The sequence below is a fragment of the Erythrolamprus reginae genome, chromosome 1, assembly GCF_031021105.1.
Source record: "Erythrolamprus reginae isolate rEryReg1 chromosome 1, rEryReg1.hap1, whole genome shotgun sequence".
NCBI lineage: Eukaryota > Metazoa > Chordata > Lepidosauria > Squamata > Dipsadidae > Erythrolamprus > Erythrolamprus reginae.
In genome coordinates, this window is record NC_091950.1 from 20,830,724 (window position 1) to 20,840,786 (window position 10,063).

Below are 10,063 nucleotides of genomic sequence, written 5' to 3' on the forward strand. Positions count from 1 at the left end.
AGCCATCTGACCAGGTGGGAGTGGCTTGATGATCATGTGACTGGGGGTGGCTTAAAGGTCATGTGACTGGCTTAAAGGTGGCCAACTTGACGTCATTCACGTCAAGGATTTGGGTTAGGGTTAGGGTGCCTGGCCTCTCCTCGCCTCAAAGAGATACAATTTCCCTCTCTATTTACTCTCATTATCTGACTCACTCTGAGTTGGCAGGAAGCCCGGAGATAATGAGCCCAACTCCCCAAGGTTTTTTTTGCTACTGTGCATGCATCTGATTAAACTTAAACTTAAACTTAAACTTTTATATATACAGTGGTACCTCTACCTAAGAATGTCTCTACTTACGAAATTTTCTAGATAAGAACGGGGTGTTCAAGACTTTTTTGCCTCTTCCCAAGAACAATTTTTCACTTACAAACCTGAGCCTCCGAAAGTGTAACTGGAAAAGGCAGGGAGAAGCCTCCGTGGGGCCTCCCTAGGAATCTCCTGGGAGGAAACAGGTCCAGAATAGGCGGGGAGAAGCCTCCGTGGGGCCTCCCTAGGAATCTCCTGGGAGGAAACAGGGCCAGAATAGGCGGGGAGAAGCCTCCGTGGGGCCTCCCTAGGAATCTCCTGGGAGGAAACAGGTCCAGAATAGGCGGGGAGAAGCCTCCGTGGGGCCTCTCTAGGAATCTCCTGGGAGGAAACAGGGCCAGAATAGGCGGGGAGAAGCCTCCGTGGGGCCTCTCTAGGAATCTCCTGGGAGAAAACAGGGCCAGAATAGGCGGGGAGAAGCCTCCGTGGGGCCTCTCTAGGAATCTCCTGGGAGGAAACAGGGCCAGAATAGGCGGGGAGAAGCCTCCGTGGGGCCTCTCTAGGAATCTCCTGGGAGAAAACAGGGCCAGAATAGGCGGGGAGAAGCCTCCGTGGGGCCTCTCTAGGAATCTCCTGGGAGGAAACAGGGCCAGAATAGGTGGGGAGAAGCCTCCGTGGGGCCTCTCTAGGAATCTCCTGGGAGAAAACAGGGCCAGAATAGGCGGGGAGAAGCCTCCGTGGGGCCTCTCTAGGAATCTCCTGGGAGGAAACAGGGCCAGAATAGGCGGGGAGAAGCCTCCGTGGGGCCTCCCTAGGAATCTCCTGGGAGGAAACAGGGCCAGAATAGGCGGGGAGAAGCCTCCGTGGGGCCTCCCTAGGAATCTCCTGGGAGGAAACAGGGCCAGAATAGGCGGGGAGAAGCCTCCGTGGGGCCTCTCTAGGAATCTCCTGGGAGAAAACAGGGCCTCCACCCTCCCTGTGGTTTCCCCAATCTCACAAATTATTTGCTTTTACATTGATTCCCATGGGGAAAATTGCTTCTTCCTACAAATTTTTCTACTTAAGAACCTGGTCACGGAATGAATTAAGTTCGTAAGTAGAGGCACCACTGTATATTTAAGAGCTCGTTCACCATGCCATCTTTTTTTTTTTTTTACAGAGGTAGTAGAATACGGTGGGGCTGTTCTTGAGGCCGAGCTGAGTGCCTGGACCACACAAGAGGGCAGCCCTGGGGAGCAGGTGAGTTAAAAGTGGGAAGATCAAAATAATCTGCAGTAAAATTCATTTCATCAGAGAGCAAAAACAAAAAAACAACAACTCACCTACTGTTCTTTCTAGGCTAGAGTCCCCCCAAAAAGTGGGTCCACAGTCAAACGGATTATCCAATTTTTCAGCATATATTCTTAAAAACTGTTAACATTATAAGATTTGTTATACATTGTTGCATTGTTGTTGTGAGCCGCCCCGAATCTACGGAGAGGGGCGGCATACAAATCTAAATAATAATAATAATAACAATAATAACAATAACAACAACAACAATATAATAATAATAATAATAATAATAATAATAATAATAATAATAATAATAATAATTCCACACAGGGCTTATAATCAATGTTAGAATCCTAAACTTATAAACAGAATATATGTAGCAGTGGTGGCTGTTCAGCCAATAACACAGACTAATATAAGTAAGGGTATAAATATAATTTTACAATGTATGCAATAGATTAACCAGTAAACACTTAGGTACATACATATCCGAATCAAGCAATCATATACAATTCTAAACATACAGCAGCTAACTATTAATATTACACACAGTTCCATACAGGAAATTTCTCCTTAGTTCTAAGTTGCTTCTCTCCTTGTTTAGTTTCCACCCATTGCTTCTTGTCCTGCCCTCAGGTGCTTTGGAGAATAGGTTGGCTCCTTCTTTGTGGCAACCCCTGAGATACTGGAACACTGCTATCATGTCCTCCCTGGTCCTTCTTTTCATAATGGCTCCAGGAGGATTCAAAGAACATGTGATGAGTCATGTTCTATTACCCTTAAGATTAAACTGAAGGCCATGACTTTTGAAGCCACCCTATCATATGAAGACTATTGAATCTTTCTTTCCTTCTTTCTCACTCTCTCTCTCTCTATCTCTTACTTTCTCTTTCTTTCTTTCTCTTTCTTTCTGTCTTTCCTTCCTCCCTCCCTCCCTCTTTGTTTCTTTGTTTCTTCCTTCCTTCCTTCCTCTCTCTCTTTTTCTTTCTTCCTTTCTATCTTCCCTTCCTTCCTTTCTTTTTCTTTCCTTCCTTCCTTCCTTCCTCCCTTCCTTTCTCTTCCTTCCTTCCTTCCTTTCTCTCTCTCTTTCTTTCTTCCTTTCTATCTTCCCTTCCTTCCTTTCTTTTTCTTTCCTTCCTTCCTTCCTCCCTCCCTCCCTTCCCTCTTTCTTCCTTCCTTCCTTCCTTCCTTTCTCTCTCTCTCTTTCTTTCTTCCTTTCTATCTTCCCTTCCTTCCTTTCTTTTTCTTTCCTCCCTTCCTCCCTCCCTCCCTTCCCTCTTCCTTCCTTCCTTCCTTTCTTTCTTTCTAGGAGGAGCTGTGGTTTTACGAACGGTGGTTTGATTGGTCAGACATGGACGAACCTCCTGATATAGAGGATGAACTCCTGGAAGTAGAGGAGGAAATTTCAGAAGTCAAGGAGGAAGAAGAGGAGGAGGAGGAGGAGGCGCCTTTAGAGGATGGGAAAGATGGAGAAGAAGAGACAGAACCAGTAGAAATTGAAGAAGAAGAGGAGGAAGAGGAGGAAACAGAGGAAAAACCAGTCCCCAAGGTAGGCCCCAGGAAAATCCAGGAGAAAATCAAACGAGAGACGACAGCTTCCAAGAATAAAAGCCGGAAAGACCGCAAAGCTCAAGAGGAAGACGAAGAGGAGAAGCCCCTCCGGGACAAGAGACATCGCTGGGAAGGGAAGAAGGAGAAGCAGCAGGAAGACCAGAAGGCCCATCGCCACAAACACGGCGAAACAGCCCATCCGTTGAAAGAGCATAAGGAAGAGCGTCCCCCGCTGGATAAAAGGAGAGGGCACCCCAAAGAAGACCGTGGCAAAGGGAAAGGCCACCCCAAGCACGAGAAGGACGCGAAGGACAGGAAGCCCCTTCGGAAGCCTTTCTTCCCACCATCCAAGGCATTTGGGCAGCACAAATCTCAGGAGCGGAAAAGGCACGACTGAGATTTAAAGGCTGGCTGACTCGAAGCCGCTGCGGCAAGCGATGTGCTGCTCTCGCGCTCCTGCACATCCTTTCCCTGAAATTTTGGGGGACACAAAGACACCCAGATTTGAAGCCGGGCGACTCCTGTTGAGAGGCAAGTTTGGCAGGTCTTCTCAGTTGGAAGCAAGAGACGACTCCTTTCCTATGCCTTGCTGTAACCCTTTTGGTAGCGGTGGTACCAGCAAACCCCTACTTCCGGTGCCACCGGAACAGGAGTCGCTTCGCCAGATCAGCCTTACCTTTTAACCAATTGGAAGGGACCTTGCAGGTCATCTAGCCCAACCCCCTGCCCAACGCAGGAGATCCTACACCTGCCTCTACCTAGGATTGAACTCGCAACCTTCTGATCGTGAGGCAAGGGCTCCATCTCTAGGCCACAGCAGCTTTACCTGCTTCTCCACTCCCTCTTTGAAGAACCTCAAAAAAAAAAGTGCCTTCCTTCGTTTGTGCTTTAGCCACCCAGTTTTATCTCCAAATGAAGGTCTAATGTTGGTTTTGTAACAAAAAGGAAGCCCTAAAACTTTTGTACTGGCCTCACTCCTTGTCTTGACTGTGCCTCAAGCACAATAAGTGGTGTTATTGTCCCAATCCCTCATTAGACACAGATCTGAAGCAGGAATGTGTGAACTGCCTCTCTAGTACACACAACTGCATGTTTTGTTTTGTTTTTGAGCTGATACCAAAGCTGTGTGTTTAAGACTGGAATTCTTCCTTCGGAAGTGCAGGAAAACCGTATATATGCTGGAATGGACCTTAGTTGTTTTTTAAGCAACTCCCATACCTCGATTCATAGATATCTCGGTTTTAGGTTTTGGTGACTTTTCAAAAGAAATTAGTAAGACTGCCTCTTCTGAGTTTGCTTGTTTCCTATTTAATGGGGAAAGTGGATTTTTTACCCCCTGCGTTGCACAAAATGAAGCCGGTCAATGTGAAGCTAAACCAACTCTGGTTCTTCTTACAATATATAATGTTACACACAGAGGAATCGTAGCAAGTCATTAGCCGGATTGGGTTGGAAAGTCGTGATAAATTTCAGGAAAAATTGTTGGCTGTGAACTTCTTAAACATTTTCACCTTTTAACGTAAAGGAAGAAATAAGATCCACCGTCCACAATACAATCCTTGGTATTCCAAGGTGCTCGGGCTATTATTTTATCTTTTTGAGCTGTAAGAAAGAAAATATCTTGTGAACTAAAACATTTTGTCCAAGAAAATTTTCAAGGTCAGTTCTGAGATTAGGAAAGGTAATTTCTGAGATGTTTTCCCACCGCCCGCCCCCATTCCTGCTTCGTACTCAAGGTTGTGTTTATTAGACTGCTTTCTAGGCCAGGGATGTCAAATTCAAGGGCTGGGGGCTTGATCCGGCCTGGATCCGACCTGTGGGGTGCTTAGATCTGGCCCACAGATCCCCCTGAAAACAACAAAGGAATGACCCACAGAGCCAGCGAACACGGGCTCCCAAACACCACAGTGGTTCTCAGCCTTTCTATGCCACAACCCTTTAATACAGTTCCAAATGTTGTGGTGACCCCCAACCATAAGTCTAGCGCCAATTCTGCCAACAGAGATTTAAGCTGATTGGCAGGGAGTTCAGAGGGACACCCCCACTGTAAATGCCTGATTGGTCGGATTGTAAAAATATGTTCCAAGGGGCCAGAATAGAAGTTTTAGTTCCCAACTCCATGGGAAATTTGTCTTTTCCCCTGGTCTTAGGTGACCCCTGTGAAACGGTCATTTGACCCCAAAAGGGTCCTGACCCCCAGGTTGAGAATCACTGGAAGCCGTCACAGCCAAAAACGGAGTTCAGGAGCTAATTTATTTGACTTCTGTGCCGCCCAATAACATAGGACTCAATGGGCCACACAGCCCCCCTCAACATAAATGACATTGAGCTATTGAGCTGGCCATGTCCACCACGGTCACGCCCTCCGCCAGCCCCCCCCAAGTCAAACACAACCCTGATGTGACCCTTAATGAAATAGAGTTTGACAACCCTGTTCTAGGCTGTGATTCTCCCTGTAGAACTCTGAATGTGGTTATGACAACTTTCTTAACCCTAGCAACTTTCAGATAGGAGGACTTCAACTCCCAGAATTCCCCAGCCAGCTATGCTGGCTGGGGAATTCTGGGAGTTGAAGTCCACCTATCTGAAAGTTGCTAAGGTTGAGAAACACTAGGTTACGGCAAAAATGATGACGCAGGCTAGTAAAATACATTTAATAAAAATTAAACATTGCAAGCTCCTGAACTCCATTTTTCAAAAGACATCTAAAAGGAGTCTATATATGGCAGTGGACTCTAATTTCATCCACCAAGAAATGATAAATATAGTTTGAAAAGAGGCAAATTATTAAACTTTATTTCTGCCAAGCACCAGAAAAACAGGAGGTCCAGGGAGTTTAAATGAATATAGAGGTTTATTGCAAGCTTATGCTCTCTACAAGAATCTGAACTACTAACAGCTAAAGCAAATTGGTGGTAGATAAGAGTCTGTGGAATTCAAGGTGGGGTGAGCTGAGATATCTTGTGGGTACGAAGGGACCGATGACATGTTTGCCTGAGTCTGGTCATTTCCTACAATTTCTTCAGCATCGTTGTAGCGATCCTTACAAATTCAGTTTGCCGAACAATATTAGACATCAAAGCATCATCAAGTAGAATACACGACTCTAAAATACTTTTGTTGCAGCAAAGAAATATAACAACAGCATAAGAACGCAACAGAACAATACAGAAAATAGTTGCAAATTCAACACTTATTGTCTTAAATCTGTGACTTGTTTTTAACTAACTTTTGGCCTCTGGATCCAAAATTATTAGATTAGATTAGATTTATTGTATTTATATGCCGCCCCTCTCCGCAGACTCGGGGCGGCTCACAACAATGGCAAAAACAGTATATAGTGACAAATCTAATATTTACCAATCTAATTACAGTTTTAGGTTAAAAAATTAATAAAAGCAACCCCAATATATATAAAAAACAAGCACACAATCAATCATACACCAAAACAACATGGGCAAGGGGGAGATGTTTCAATTCCCCCATGCCTGACGGCAGAGGTGGGTTTTAAGGAGTTTACGGAAGGCAAGGAGGGTGGGGGCAATCCTAATCTCTGGGGGGAGCTGGTTCCAGAGGGTCGGAGCCACCACAGAGAAGGCTCTTCCCCTGGGTCCCGCCAGATGACATTGTTTAGTCGACGGGACCCGGAGAAGGCCCACTCTGTGGGATCTAACCGGTCGCTGGGATTCGTGCGGCAGAAGGCGGTCCCGGAGATATTCTGGTCCAGTGCCATGAAGGGCTTCATAGGTCATAACCAACACTTTGAATTGTGACCGGAAACTGATTGGCAACCAATGCAATATTACAGTTTTTGTCTATCACGTCAACTTTTTAAGCTACGGGATACCCTCTAAAGTCATACAAATCGTACATATAAAGGAAAGTAAAGTAAAAAGGTACCAAATATACAGTTTACAAAGAATAATTTTATTCATACAAAGGCTATAATAGTTACTACAAGTTAAATTGTGTCCACACAAATAGTTGCTTTTTTTATCGAACGGTAATTATACTAATTAAGGTAAAAAAATTTGCTTATGGCTTTTTCTGGAGTGTTTAATCTGTGGACATTCTCGCTTGATGCTCCAGCAATAATCAGCCATCATATGTGCATCCCATCTACCTTGATACCGTGTCTCCATGATCTTCAAATCTTGATGGAATCGCTCACCCTGCTCATCACTGACTGCACCAAGATTTTCCAGGAAGTTAGCAAGATGGCTATGTAAAAAATGCAATTTGATGCTCATGTTGCCTAATTAACTATCTTATATATACTGTGATACCTCGTCTTACAAACGCCTCATCATACAAACTTTTCGAGATACAAACCCGGGGTTTAAGATTTTTTTGCCTCTTCTTACAAACTATTTTCACCTTACAAACCCACCGCCGTCGCTGGGATGCGCAGCCTCCGGACTTCCGTTGTCAGCGAAGCACCCGTTTTTGTGCTGCTGGGATTTCCCTTAGGGTCTCCTCCATGGGAAACCCCACCTCCGGACTTCCATGTTTTTGTGATGCTGCAGGGGAATCCCAGCAGTGCAAAAACGGGAACTTTGCTGGCAACAGAAGTTTGGAGGTGGAGTTTCCCAGCGAGGGGAGCATCAGTGAAATCGCAGCATCGCAAAAACACAGCGGTCCGGAGGTGGGGTTTCGAGGACTTCAGTGTTTTTGCGATGCTGTGATTTCACTGATGCTCCCTTCGCTGGGAAACCCCACCTCCAGACTTCCGTTGCCAGCGAAGAGCTTGTTTTTGCGACGCTGGGATTCCCTTGCAGCATCGCAAAAACACGGAAGTCCAGAGGTGGGGTTTCCCATGGAGGGGAGCCTCAGGGGAATCCCAGCAGCACAAAAATGGGCGCTTCGGCTGGCAAAAGAGGTGAGTTTTGGGCTTGCACGCATTAATCGCTTTTCCATTGATTCCTATGGGAAACATTGTTTCATCTTACAAACTTTTCACCTTAAGAACTTTGTCCCAGAACCAATTAAGTTTGTAAGACAAGGTATCACTGTATTAGGTGTAGAGAAAAAACTTGACGTGGTAGAAGAAAATTAACTACAGTTTTGAAACCAGCATGCCTAATTAACTATTTAAAAAGCTCAAAGATCAAACTCAACAGAAATTGTGTTACAAATTGGTCCCCAGTGAATTAAGAAATAGCAACTAGCATTAGGTAAAGGTAAAGGTTCCCCTTGCATGTACGTGCTAGTCATTCCTGACTCTAGGGGGCAGTGCTCATCTCTGTTTCTAAGCCGAAAGGCCAGTGCTGTCTGATGATGATTCAATGGTTGTATGGCCGGCATGACTAAACGCCGAAGATGCACGGAACACTGTTACCTTCCCACCAAAGATGGTCACTATTTTTCTACTTGCATTTTTACCTGCTTTCGAACTTCTAAGGTTGGCAGAAGCTGGGACAAGTAATGGGAGCTCACTCAGTTCTTTGGCGCTAGGGATTCGAACCGCCGAACTGCCGACTTTTCTGATCGACAAGCTCAGCACCTTAGCCGCTGAGCCGCTGCGTCCCCAAACAACTAGCAATACAAGTCGCTAAAGATAAATATCAGTGAACAGTAGTTTGGAATAAATAAATCTTCAAAGTTTCTTTTAAAAAGGCATCGAAGAGAAGGGGCCATATAGGTCGAAGGTAGGAAAGTTCTCCAAGATCTGAGGTCTTATCGTGTGTTGAAGAAGATTTATTTAAAAATGTGTTGGATGAAATATTAGGGCCGTGATGGCAAGCCTATGGCACACGTTCCACGGGTGGTACGCGGAGCCATATCGGAGTGCACATGAAACGTTGACCTCTGTCAGCTCCAGTATGCATACGTGCTCTGGCCAGCTGATTTTCGGCCTTGGGGAAAGCCGTTTTTGCCCTCCAAAGGGCAAAAAATGGCCCAATGGGCAAACCAGAAGTTTGGGTTTTTTTAACTTCTGCTTGGCCCGTTGAGTCCCTTTTTGACATCCCCAGGCTTTTAGAGGCTTTTCTAAAACTAAGGGAGAGTGAAAAACAGCCCAATGGGCTTACTGGAAGCCCGGAGACAGTGAGGCCTAGGTGCATACGTAGGGGGCAGCACAGAGGTGGTTGTGCACATGCATAGGGGACAGGATGGGGTTTGTGTGCATAGAAACATAGAAGACTGACGGCAGAAAAAGACCTCATGATCCATCTAGTCTGCCCTTATCCTATTTTCTGTATTTTATCTTAGGATGGATCTATGTTTATCCCAGGCATGTCTAAAGTCAGTTACTGTGGATTTACCAACCACGTCTGCTGGAAATTTGTTCCAAGGATCTACTACTCTTTCAGTAAAATAATATTTTCTCACGTTGCTTTTGATCTTTCCCCCAACACACTTCAGATTGTGTCCCCTTGTTCTTGTGTTCACTTTCCTATTAAAGACACTTCCCTCCTGGACCTTATTTAACCCTTTAACATATTTAAATGTTTCGACCATGTCCCCTCTTTCTCTTCTGTCCTCCAGACTATACAGATTGAGTCCATGAAGTCTTTCCTGATACGTTTTATGCTTAAGACCTTCCACCATTCTTGTAGCCCGTCTTTGGACCCGTTCAATTTTGCATGCACAGGGGTAGGATATTTTATTTATTGATTTATTTATTTATTAGATTTGTATGCCGCCCCGCTCCGAAGACTCGGCTAACAACAATAAAGAAAACAATGTAACAAATATTGCATTATGGGTGTGAGCACGGGCTTATGCGTTATCGTATACACGTGCATCCTTTTGGCACCCAAACCAAAAAAGGTTCGCCATCACTTTACTAGGCTATTAAGTTAAGGTGACTAGATTATAACTTGCGTAAAGCGGGACACCATTGCCGGGGGGGGGGGGGGGGAGAGACGGACGACTGAAAAATCTCTACAGACTTTTACCTTGACATTTGTTCTTATGTATTGCTTCCCAGTCCGGCACTTGTATCAAT

The 10,063-nt window shown here is 45.1% G+C and overlaps 1 protein-coding gene across 2 annotated transcripts in view; it reads left to right on the forward strand.

The window, feature by feature from the left end:
- The window catches only part of JSRP1 (junctional sarcoplasmic reticulum protein 1), a 30,933-nt gene extending 26,244 nt beyond the window's left edge, over nt 1–4,689 (forward strand). For both annotated transcript variants that reach the window (XM_070746647.1, XM_070746657.1), the window contains exons 6-7: nt 1,448–1,527; nt 2,873–4,689. In XM_070746647.1, the coding sequence (XP_070602748.1) occupies nt 1,448–1,527; nt 2,873–3,511 (719 nt within the window). In that variant the 3' untranslated portion in view covers nt 3,512–4,689. The remainder of the gene's footprint in view (nt 1–1,447; nt 1,528–2,872) is intronic.
- Nucleotides 4,690–10,063: the final 5,374 nt, after the last annotated feature.